Source organism: Amblyomma maculatum, chromosome 5 (genome assembly GCF_055883805.1).
Source record: "Amblyomma maculatum isolate TAMU_Amacu chromosome 5, ASM5588380v1, whole genome shotgun sequence".
Lineage (NCBI taxonomy): Eukaryota > Metazoa > Arthropoda > Arachnida > Ixodida > Ixodidae > Amblyomma > Amblyomma maculatum.
Window position 1 is genome coordinate 40,291,148 of NC_139348.1, and position 12,866 is coordinate 40,304,013.

The 12,866-nt window shown below is 48.5% G+C and overlaps 1 protein-coding gene across 5 annotated transcripts in view; it reads right to left on the bottom strand.

The window, feature by feature from the left end:
* LOC146188114 (ATP-dependent RNA helicase with zinc finger domain-like) overlaps window positions 1–12,866 on the bottom strand; it is a 153,915-nt gene that overhangs the window by 82,702 nt on the left and 58,347 nt on the right. For 4 of the 5 annotated variants that reach the window (XR_014707483.1, XM_084603637.1, XM_084603635.1 and 1 more), the window contains exon 5: window positions 10,806–11,017. Coding sequence is in view for 4 of the 5 variants with exons in the window: in XM_084603637.1 (XP_084459763.1) it covers window positions 10,806–11,017 (212 nt within the window). In the remaining variant the exon portion in view is untranslated. Of the gene's footprint in view, window positions 1–10,805; window positions 11,018–12,866 lie in introns of those variants that run through there. The other variant, XM_084603638.1, reaches the window with a different exon arrangement.

A 12,866-nucleotide genomic window follows, 5' to 3' on the forward strand; every position in this document is an offset into this window, starting at 1 on the left:
AATGCTTTCCGACAATGTCATTCAGCCATCTACAAGCTTGTAGGCTTCGCAGGTTGTTCTCGTCAGAAAGAAGGACAACACTCTGCGGTTCTGTGTCGATTACAGAAAACTTAATCTCATCACTAAAAAGGACGTTTACCCACTTCCCCGCATAGACGACGCACTCGATCGACTGTGAGATGCCCGATACTTCTCGTCGCTAGACCTAAAAAGTGGGTACTGGCAAATAGAAGTGGATGAGAGAGACCGGGAGACGACAGCTTTCGTGACACCCGATGGCTTGTATGAGTTTAAGGTGCTACCGTTCGGCCTATGTTCGGCACCGGCCACGTTCCAACGCATGATGGACACCGTTCTGTCCAGTTTGAAGTGGAAGTTGTGTTTGGTTTACCTGGATGATGTCGTCATATTTTCGACCACCTTCAACCAACACCTAGAAAGGTTACGCCTTGTGTTAAAAGCTCTCCGAGACACCAACCTGACAATCAAACCGGAGAAATGTCACTTCGGCTTTGAGGAACTCCGCTTCCTTGGTCACGTGGTCAGCGCAAAAGGTGTTCACCCGGACCTTGAAAAGACAGCTGCCGTTTCTGGTTTTCCGCACCCTACTGACAAGAAAGCTGTTCGATGGTTCTTAGGTTTGTGCTCCTATTACAGACGCTTTGTACGAGATTTTTCGCACATCGCGGAACCGCTAACCACACTGACTCGAGATGACACGCCGTTCCTGTGGGGAAGTGAACAAGAGGCCGCTTTCCTTGAGCTTCGCAGCCGCCTACAGAATCCCCGATACTAGGCCATTTTGACGAAAACGCCGCAACTAACGTTCACACTGATGCCAGCAACGTTGGGGTTGGTGCAGTACTAATTCAGTGGCAAGACAGTGCAGAACGGGTCATCGCTTACGCGAGCCGAACACTTACCCGCTCCGAAACCAACTATTCAACAACTGAGAAAGAATGTCTGGCGGTAATATGGGCCCTCACAAAGTTCCAACCATACCTCTATGGCCGACCTTTCCGCGTTATAAGCGACCATCATTCATTATGCTGGCTCGCAAGCCTCAGAGACCCCTCAGGACTATTGGCTAGATGGAGCCTTAGATTACAAGAGTATGACGTAACAGTCGTATACAAATCAGGATGGAAGCATCAGGATGCTGACTGTCTGTCGCGCTCGCCCATCGCCATATGTCCAGAAGAAACGGCCGATGATTTTCCCTTTCTGGGGGCTATTAGTACAACCCAAATGGCGCAGCTGCAGAAAATGGACCCAGAGTTAGCGTCACTCGTCGACTATCTGCAGGGCGTCGACGCCCGTAATCCCTGTGTTTTTCATCGTGGGCTTCAAACGTTCACTCTGCGTGGTAACGTGCTCTACAAGCGAAATTTTGCTAACAGTGAAGAGACGTTTCTCCTTGTTGTGCCCTCCGAGTTGCGCCGAGATATATTGAGTGCCTGTCATGATGAACCCCCCGCCGGCCACCTGGGGGTGAGCCGTACACTTGCACGAATTCGTCAAAAGTATTATTGGCCCAGGTTACTCCCATCGGTGCGGGCCTATGTACGCTCATGTCGTGATTGCCAACGTCGGAAGTCTCCGCCAATGAAACCCGCTGGATTTCTTCAGCCTATTGCTCCGCCGAAGACCCCTTTCCATCAAGTGGGCATGGATCTTCTCGGTCCTTTTCCGAAGTCCTCGTCTGGCAACCGTTGGGTAGTCGTCGCGACAGACTACCTAACACGGTACGCAGCGACCGCATCCCTTGTTAAAGGTACTGCAGCCGAAGTTGCTCAATTTTTCGTTCATAACATTGTCCTACGTCATGGCGCCCCCGCCGTGGTAATCATTGACCGTGGACCAGCTTTTATGGCTCGCCTAATCCGGTTGGTCATGACTCTGACTCACACTAGCCATCGACGTGCGACAGCGTATCACCCTCAAACCAACGGGCTGGTGGAGCGCCTCAATTGCACCCTCACCGACATGATTTCTATGTATGTGGACGCAGAACATCGCACCTGGGATGCAATTTTGCCATATAACTTTCGCATACAATACCGCCACTCAAGAGACGACGCGACTGACCCCGTTCCAACTTGTCTTCGGTCGCCAAGTGAGCACGCCATTGGATGCCATGATGCCAGTTGGTCCTTCTTGCGGCTCTGACGCTGAACTTGACGCCGACATCTTTGTTCAGCATGCTGAGGAAGCGCGGCAACTAGCACGCCTCAGAATCCACCGACAACAGGCGAATGACGCTGCTCGGTATAACCTGAGCCGAAGAATCGTCACTTACGAGCCGGGCGACTTCGTCTGGGAGTGGACACCTGTTTGTCATCGCGGCCTATCTGAAAAGTTACTAAGCCGATACTTCGGCCCTTACGAGATTGTTCGCCGTATCAGTGACGTCACCTACGCCGTTGTTCCCGCAGCTTCAGCTCCATCCCGAAGGCCACAGCGTCCTGAAGTCATGCACGTGGTTCGGCTGAAGCCCTATCATGATCGTGCATGACTGAACTTTTCGTCAACGCCGCTGTGTCCTCATGACACTTTTGTGCACCCTTTCGCTAACTTCTTCCTAGTAGCCGACGACGAAGCGGACACAGTCAGAGGCTAGTTGGCGTAGACGACGAAGTTGGTTGCCTGGAACCGCGCTCAGACCACTGCTCGGACCACTCTTGGACTTCGGCAGTCTTCTAGGCTCAGAGCATTGCCTGAACGTTCGGCGCAATACCCGTTACAATATATATCTTCCAGTACTTTCATGTATGGCTCGTCTACACCCTGATTTCGCAATGCCTGCATGACCGCCTCAGTTTCTGCAGAGTCAAATGCTTTTTTGTAATCAACGCATGCTATGTATAAAGACCGAAGAAGGGGAAGTGCGAGTAAGAGTGAATTGAAAGAATGAATTGGTGCGCACGTTTGTGAACCAGCCCCGACGACAGCACGCTGAAGATGTCCTCCAAGCTCGAATTCAGGGCCCTGCCGAAAGTATGAGAAGCTTTGTAGAGGAGATGCTGCGCCTGAGTGCTCGCGCGGATCCACAGGCTACTAAGGAAAAAAAAATTGATGCGAGGCGTCCGAAAAGACATCTTTGGCGGACTTATACGCGATCAGCCGATTACAGTAGCCAGTTTTGTGGCTGAAGCGACTAACATTGAGCGCGCATTGGCCTTAGAACAAACCACTATCAGCGACTGGGCACCTACCCCAATGTCTCGAGCCTTGCCTCGTCTGGCCCTAGTGGTGCTGGCTTCACCGACGTTCGCGAAATCATTCGCGAAGTCGTGCTCGATGAGCTCTGGAGGTTTTTCCCAGCTCCTGAGCAGCTTTCACCACTATCACTACGGCCGTTCGTGAGGAACTGAGATAGGCATTCACACCTGAAGCCGTCGCTACTGGGCCAATGGTTGCTGCTGCAGAACAACTGGCTGAGAGTTATGCTGCCGTTCTCCGTCAGCCTCCGCTGAGGATTCTGGACCTCGAAGCTATGAATTCCTGACGCAGCATGACGCATACTCGGAGCCGCGGAGAAGACGAAAAGTCGACATCTGGAGGACTCCGGACAGCCGACCATTGTGTTTCCACTGTGGTGAACCTGACCACATGTACCGGCGCTGCCCATACCGAGATCTCAGCCTGCGAAGACTCAGGCAGAGCGACCGCCTACCTCGTTATGGAGAACAACCCCGAGATATCCAGGAGTATCTTCGACGCATTTCATCCTCGATGCAAACCGATGACCGTGAATATCTTCCATGCTCTTCATCGCCGATGCAAACTGATGACTGTGTAACCCGCTCGCACTCGCCACGCCGCCCTCCTACGCCTCCTCGCGAATCTCACTGCGAGAGCTTGTCTCCTCTTCCTCGTTGGGAAAACTGAGTATGGTGATGCCTGGAGGTGGCGTTGCCGAATTGGGACGATAGAGCCTCCACGTATGTTAACATCTGACACCACGGACAACGGCACACGCGGAAACGAAAACAGTTTTGCGGTCTCTAGTATTGTAAGCATTATAATTGACGGTCACATGGTCACTGCACTCGTTGACACTGCCGCCAATTACTTGGTATTCAGTGGAAAGTTATGTCGCCGAGTTTGCAAGGTGACCACCCAGTGGGATGGGCCTGCGATACGAACCGCAGGAGGTCACCTTATAATGCCTGTTGGAAAATGCACCTCCCACATTGAAGTTATGTCGCCGAGTTTGCAAGGTGACCACCCAGTGGGATGGGCCTGCGATACGAACCGCAGGAGGTCACCTTATAATGCCTGTTGGAAAATGCACCTCCCACATCGAAATTCACGGTGAGACGTGCCCCGCCAAATTTTTGATCTTAGAGAATTGCTCCAAGGATGTTATTCTTGGAATGGACTTTCTCTGTGAATATGGTGCAGTCATCAATGTAGGGCAGAATAAGTTGACCCTCCGAGCATGTCCTCCATCGCCGATATTTCGTAGAGCCCCCCCAGTTGCACTTAAAGTTGATGCCGAGCATGTGAACTTGCCACCGCTCTCGACAGTATTTCTACCTGTTCGAGCCGAGACCTCCGCATGTGGCGAAGGCCTACTGGAAGGAAATGAACAAATGTTGCTTTTGAAGGAAATTGCTGTTGCGAGAGGAATAGCCGATGTTCAGGAAGGACGTGCCAACATCTTCGTGACGAACTTTAGGAACGAGCCGCAGCATGTGACAAAAGGGGCAGCTATAGCCTATATAGAAGAGATAAGCGATGCTCCTGAGGCTTTTGTGTTGCCTGAGAGGGATATTCCACCTGAACCGCACGAGGAAAAACCTTTGCAACTGAACATCGAGAAAAACCTTGAGTCTTCCCAGACAAGTGAATTATTTGAGCTTTTGTATCGCTACCGCGGGCATTTTCAACGACATCCAGGGTTCGCGAGACGCCCGTCGCGAAACATAGAATTATTGTCGATGGCGCGGCCCATCCAATTCGCCACCTGCCATACCGAGTTTCCCAAAAGGAAAGAGAAGCAATACAACAAGTGCGAAAAATACTACATGACGATGTCATCCAGCCTTCAAACAGTCCGTGGGCCACACTTGTTGCGCTGGTAAAGAAAACAGACGGGACGCTTCGGTTCTGTGTGGACTACAGGCGACTCAACAAGGTGACAAAGAAGGATGTATATCCACTACCATGAATCGATGACACACTCAATCGGCTCCGTCACGCCCGCTACTTTTCGTTTCGTCTATTGATTTGAAAAGTGGATACTGGCAGATCGAAGTGGATGAGCGAGACCGAGAAAAGACCGCGTTTATAACACCGGATGGCCTTTATGAGTTCAAGGTGGTGCCGTTTGGTTTATGTACAGCGCCCACACTATTTCAACGCGTCATGGACACTGTGTTCGCTGGACTGAAGTGGCAGACGAGTCTAGTTTATCTGGATGACTATCTTTTCAAGCACCTTCGCTGACCACCTTGTGCGCCTCGAAGCGGTTCTTCGTGCTATACAGAACGCCGGACTCACACTCAAGTCTTCGAAATGCCGGTTCGCATATGGTGAGCTGAAGTTTCTTGGGCATAGAGTCAGCCACAGAGGCATGAAACCAGATCCCGAGAAAACAGCAGCCGTGGCGTCCTTCCCACCACCGCCAGACAAGAAAACTGTCAGAAGCTTTCTTGGTCTGTGTGCTTACTTCAGACGTTTCGTTCGCAACTTCGCCCCGATTGCAGCACCGCTAATCCACCTTACGAAAGACAGTGTCGACTTTGTGTGGAATGAAAAGCAAGAGTTAGCATTCAGGCAACTAAGCCCTTTTGTCACTACCTATATTAGGCCACTTCGATCAAAATGCCGACACTGAGCTCCACACGGACGCCAGACACAAAGGACTACGGGCAGTGCTTGTACAATTTCAGGATGGCACTGAGCGGGTTATTGCGTGCGCAAGCCGTTGAGCCTTCAAGACGGAAAGCAATTACTCGAAAATAGAAAAAGAGTGCCTAGCCGTCATCTGGGCAATAACCAAGTTTCGGCCTTATCTGTACAGCTGCCCGTTTCATGCAGTCACCGACCACCATTCGCTGTGCTGGCTGGCCAATCTTAAGGATCCCGCGGGTCGGCTTGCAAGGTGGAGCCTTTGGCTACAGGAGTACGAAGTCATGATAGAGATAGAGATAGAGACAGCAGCCAGAGATAGAGATAGAAATAGAAAAAGAGTGCCTAGCCATCATCTGGGCCTTAACCAAGTTTTGGCCTTATCTGTACAGCCACCCGTTTCATGTGGTCACCGACCACCATTCGCTGTGCTGGCTGGCCAACCTTAAGGATCCCGCGGGCCGGGTTGCAAGGTGGAGCCTTTGGCTACAGGAGTACGAAGTCATGATTGTGCATAAATCCGTAAGAAAACATCATGATGCTGACTGCTTGTCTCGGGCACCTGTGGGACCATCACCAAGAGGCGCAGATGATGAGGAAGGCAGCTTCCTTGGGGCCTTGAATCCTGACGATATGGCAGATCGGCAATGACATGATCCACAGCTTCGTCAACTGATGGTGCATCTTGCAGGAGATGAAGATGCCGTACCTCGGAATTTTCTGCAAATTCTCCCTGCATTTAAGATCCGAAATGGTGTCATGTACCAGAAGAATTTCTACAGCAGCCAGAGATTGTGGCTTCTTGTTGTGCAGGAAGACCTGCACAGTGAGGTCACTAAAGCGTGCCACGACGATCCTACCGCTGGTCATCAGGATACACCAGAACGCTTTCGCGTATTCGAGAAAAATATTACTGGCCGAAACTCGCGAAGTATATGCGTCAATATACAAGAACCTGCCACAAGTGCCAAAGGCGAAAAACACCTCCTATGTGACTGGCGGGTCATCTCCAGCCAATCGAGCCACCGAGTGCTCCATTTTATACTATTGGAATGGATTTTATTGTGAAGGCAATACTGCTTGAAGTTTGAGCCATCAGCGTGGCCTGACGGTGACCACCATTGACCTTTGACCATTAGACGACCCCCGTAGATGACTCCAAGCTGGCAGGAGCTGCCAACTTGAGTCTCTCGTTTCACATGAGACGGTTATATCAGAACCAGCCTGCCAGGACCCTGGCATTCACGTTACTCCTAGAGCCCAATAAGGCACATTCATACGGCTTGGTTAAAGAGGGGGCTTTATATGTGGGCTGGCAGGAGCTGCCAACTTGGGTCTCTCGTTTCACATGGGACGCTTATGTTAGAATCAGCCTGCCAGGACCTTGGCATTTCATTAGCCCTCTAGGCCACTGAGGCACATTCATACGACTTGGTTAAAGCGGGGCTCTATGTGTGGGCTGGGGAGGAAGAAGAAGAAGAATTAGAAGAATGCTCGGTCACCCGCAGCTATTGCTTTTGCTCAATATTTGGTTCAGCAGCGTTGAACTTTTCTAATTTTTTTTGGCCCCTTTCAGACGTAGTAATCAGGCAACAAGTACATTATTATAGCAACGAACTAGCACGCTACACAGAGTCCCGCGCACTTCCTTCAGAAACAGCTGCTGAGGCAGCCAAATTTTTATCGAGAGCAGTGTCCTTCGGCACGGTGTCCCAGCAGTGCTGATTACTGACCGTGGCACCGCGTTTGTGGCGAAGCTCACTCAGGAGATCTTGCGCCTAAGGTGCACAAGCCACCGACGAGCCACAGCTTATCGTCCGTAAACTAATGGACTGACAGAGAGGCTCAACAAAACTATAGCCGATATGATCACCATGTACGTGGACGTCAACCATCGGAACTAGGACGAGGTACTGCCCTATGTCACTTTTGCTTATAATACCGCGGTCCAGGAGACCACCCGTATGTCCCCCATCCAGCTAGTGCATGGAAGGCAAGTCACCACCAGGCTTGACGCTATGCTGCCTTACGCACTGCCAGACGACGTATCTGATGATGTACGGCTAGTATACGAACGCACAGAAGAGGCTCGGCAACTGGCCAGACTCCACATACGACAGCAACAGCGTATCGATGCTCGTCACTACAATCTCCGGAGATGTGACGTCAATTTCCGTCCCGGAGACAAAGTGTGAGTGTGGACACCGGTTCGCCGTCGAGGGCTTTCAGAAAAACTCATGAAGCGGTATTTCAGGCCGTACACAGTTGTTTGTCGTGTCGGTGAACCTAATTACGAGGTGTTGCCCTGTGTAACGCAACCGCCGTCACGCCGATCCTTGTGTCCTGACATTGTGCACGTAGTGCGGCTTAAGTCGTATTACCAGTGATCACTGAGAACTCTTCCTTCAACTAGCAAACGTTCAGAGACCGTGTGTGCTTCTGCGCGGCGGTTAACTAATTTTGTGTTTAGCATCGGGACGATGCTTCTTTTTGGAGGAAGGCAGTGTAGCCGAAGAAGAGGAAGTGCGGGCGTTCCGTGAAGAAAGATGATGCTGGTGCGGGCGATCCTTTCGGTGCTCTGGGGATCCCTGCCGCTGCCCTGTTTCCTGCTGCTGCCCTGCTGACCTGCGGTCGCTGTTATCGTCCTGTCTTTTGGCTAGGACATGACAATATTCCAAGCCTTTATCTATCACCTGGTTGATGCTATGGATATGATCGATAGTAGATTACCCTTTCCAAAAACCTGCTTGATCTTTTGCTTGGTGCAATGTAAGGTTGTCCCAATTCTATTAGCGATTACCTTGTAAATATCTTATACGTAACAGACAGTAAGCTGATTGGTCTGTAATTTTTCAATTCCTTAGCGTCCCCTTTCTTATGAATTAAGGTAATGTTTTCATTCTTCCATGGTTCTAGTACCGTCGATGACACCAGGCACTGCGTATACAGGGTGACCAGTTCTCCTAGCACAATATCCTCCCCGTCCTTCAACAAATCTACAGTTTCCTTATCCTCTCCAGCTGCTTTCATAGTTTCTAATGCTTTCTTAACCTCGTCCTTCGTCACTGGCAGAACGTCTGATTGCTTTTCCCTACCACCAATCTCATTATTGTCCTGACTACTTTGGCTACTGTAGAGATCAATATAGAACTCCTCGGCTATTTTGACTATCTCGTCCATTTTCATGATGACGTTGCCCACCTTGTCCTTTAGCGCTAACATCTGATTTTTTCCTATGCCTAATTTCGTCTTCACCGCTTTAAGGCTTCCTTCATTCTTTACGCTCAATTTTCTCCATGTTATACTTCCTTATATCGGCCATTCGCGCTTATTGATTAGCTTTGGTATCTCTGCCAATTCTATCTGGTCTGTTGGATTGGAAGCTTTCATACTTTGGCGTTTCTTAATCAAATCTTTCGTCGCCCTAGACAGCTTACCGGTATCCTCTCTAACTATTCTACCGCCTACTTCTACAGCGCACTCAGTAATATCCCTGAAATTATCGTTCATTGCTTCTGACTAATGTTGTCAACCTCGGTTAGAGCTGGATATCTATTCTGTAGCGAGATCCTGAACTCATTTGCCCTCCCCCTCACCGCTAATTTGTTTATGGACTTCTTTCTTACTAATCTGCTTCATTCCCTCTTCAGGTTTAGATAAATTAGAGACCTTACTATCCTGTGATCACTGCATCACACTTTCCCATTACCTCTACATCCTACATAATTGCGGGATTAGAAACCAGTATGAAGTCAATTTATTTCTGGTCTCCCCATTTGGACTTTTCCATGTCCACTTACGGTTCTTCTGTTAGCGGAAGATGTTCATGATTCTTAAGTTGTTGCGCTCTGCAAACTGAACTAGTAATCAAAGTAATTTTATCCGATAAACACCTTCACAGTGGTTGTCTGCGTCTGAGATGAAAACAAAGTGAGAATGACAATTTTTCTCCAGTTTTATAAGTGCTTCACTTCGTGCCCACTGTCCTGAAGGCCCCTGCCCCTTCACAAAACGGCCCCATCTCATTTTGAGGATGCTTCACTGCACGATACAAGCACTCAGGCATTGCGATGAAGTTCACAGTGCAGAGAAATTGCGGAGAATTTTTGAATATTTGAAAAATTTCAAACATCGAATAACAAACATATTAATTCAATTCATACTCAAAATTTCAAACATTTACACACCCCTAATATATAAATAGTATATATATATTACGATTATAAAGCATTATCTCGGCTGGTTAAAGTCTACTACATCATGCACTTGGAAAAATAAAATAAAGATGATAGTGAAACTATGAAATTAACAGACGCATCGAACGGATAACAGCATTTCAGAAATGCTCGTAACCAACCTTGTAATAAGTGATATGCCTCACACTGCAGTGGCTTGATACAATGGGAGGCATTTTAACTACATGGATGAGTCAGAAATGTGGTGTTTTGCAGTGAACATGAGCTTCTCACTTTAAAAAGCATCGGCATTTCTTTCTGGTCACCATCACTGTGGATCTACATGCCTCTCAAGCACTTCACTGCAGCCTCTTCGTGTAGTGGACACTAAAGGACTCAGCATACAAGTTCTGCGAACTGTGACTACTCAGACTGACTGTGACTGCATGGTATTTAATGACTAAGGTAAATAGTACTGGAAAAATCGTGTCTCTCTGCCTAACCACCTTCCTAAAGAGGATATTACTGCTTCTTTTACAGAGTACTTGTTGCTGTGCAGCCAGGATATCACCTAGTGCTTTCACAGATGGCTTATCTACGCTCTGGTTCTGCTATTCACTACACATAAACAAAGACATCAAAAATTATTTTGCCACAGAGTGTGTGCAAAGTTCCAATATAGGAATAAAAAATGCCTCCTATGCCTTCATCATTAATGCAAACTATCTCAAAGAGTAGCAGCTGGATGTCTTGCAAGGAGAGCACTGATACCTTTTGCGTTCCTTGTAGGGCACCAGGTCAACCATAGCCGGGCTCCAGCAGGCATTTTTTGGCAGGATGACGCGACGGACACGCTCAATGTTATTCAGCATGTCTGGTGGCACCACATCAACGCTGAAGTTGCGGATAAGAACGGGGTAACCACCAAAGTCGAAGACCAGTGTCTGAACAAACGTGGCGTACATGGATGCCTGGAAGCCCACCTGAAGCACAAAAATTATACACAGTGAAAATATGGTAAGGCACTAGAACATCACACGATGTGCAACACAAATGAAGCCTTATTCGTAATCAGCCATTACTGCTTGCAAACAAAAATATGACACCAATAATTATGATATTCTGTAATGTGAAATTTCACCGCAGCTCTTTACAAGTATTGATTTAAAGCTATAATTAAGATAAATAATATTGGACAGTTGTGCGGGTACATACAATTACAGAGCATATGCCATTTCCCACACACACTCATTTATCAAGTTACATTCTCTTTCCAGCCCTTTACAGCAAAGAAGCAAGACATGATCGTAGCGATTGAGGGAGATATATTCTACTATTGTGCCTATGGCTGGTTCTTAAAGCAGAGGTACATACAAGTGCTATACGAGGCTGTTGCAGCTGCGAGAGGAGTTGCGAGGGAGAGGAATGGGATGTTTTCATGCATAAGCGGTGCAAATTTCTCTTTGAAGTTCTCACTTGCTAACATTGCTGTGGATCTACACAAGGTTAATGCATGGCACAGCAAGCGTACAATGTTTTTGGTGAATGCGGTAGGCGAGGAGTGGACAGCTGCTAACTACCAACAAGCCAGTGTCCTACTATGCAGCATACAGTGCCAACTTTATTGAAAGTATCGAACAGTTTTGCTTGGCTTTATCAGCAGACTTATCTGCAGGAAGTTGTGCACATATTCTTGAGACAAATATCAGACATAAAATGAATTTTTGCGTCAAATCTGATATCGAGGTTTAATTGTACTTGTGTGCAGGCCATACTTTTTGTATGGTGCTGGAACAGTCTAGGTTTGTTTCAATTATCAAAAGCCCACATTTTTTATTGGCTGTGGCTAAAGGTACGTCGGACGGACCCGATCAATGGTCTTAAAGGTACGGCTGATGAACCCGGTGCGTTTTTCTTCGGGATACGTCGGACGGATCTGGGAAATATTTTTCAGAGGTACGGCGGACGGACCCAATCAGGTGTTCACGTCTGACAGACACGATGCGTTTTTCTTCAGGTACATCGGGAGAGCCGGACGGATCCGGAAGGGGTACGGCGGACGGACCCAATCGGTGGGGTTGAGGTTTACGTCAGACGGACCAGATGCATTTTTCTTCAGGATCAGCAAGGTGTAGCAAGATAGATGGGCCTTGGGATATGTATGGTTGTAGCAGCAACTTGGTAGCGCTAGCCATATGTAGCCAAATCGAAGTTGGTACGAGGTGTGCGAGGTGCAAGAAGTATGTACTGCATACGTGAAATGTGAAATTAAGAAGAATAGTACAGTGGTGAGAATAGTGCCTGGAATGGGTGATAGACTATGTGATGGCATGCTGATAGGTTTACGTGAGTTGGATCGCGGCAGGGTGGCAAGCACGACCAGAGCACAAGTGCATGTAATCGTGGTGTTGACGGCCAGCCTGCCGCCCGCACGCCCGCTCATTTTGTCCTCGTTATCATGTGAATTACCGTCTACGACGGTTGTTATGTAGTTTTGATTTTTCAGTTTCCTCACTTCCATCTGTGATGAGATGCGTCACGTAACGCATCGCTTTCTGCTCGTATTGAGGTTTGGCACTGGAAGTTCTACATACATACAAGTGGCGCTGAAAAAGCTGGGTATACCGCCGGCGTGTCTCTAGCCCAAGCATCGCAGCATTCATGTTTGTTGTACAACTGGAGGTGTGGTTTGTGCTTACTGTGAGATGCCGTGATGTCTGGATTACGTCCTACGAGAGTGCCGTGTGAGACTACGAGAGTGCCGTGATGAGTGCGCCAATGTCCAGACGGACATCAGTGTGTTCGTTTATAATCGGCAATGTTCCACGTGCA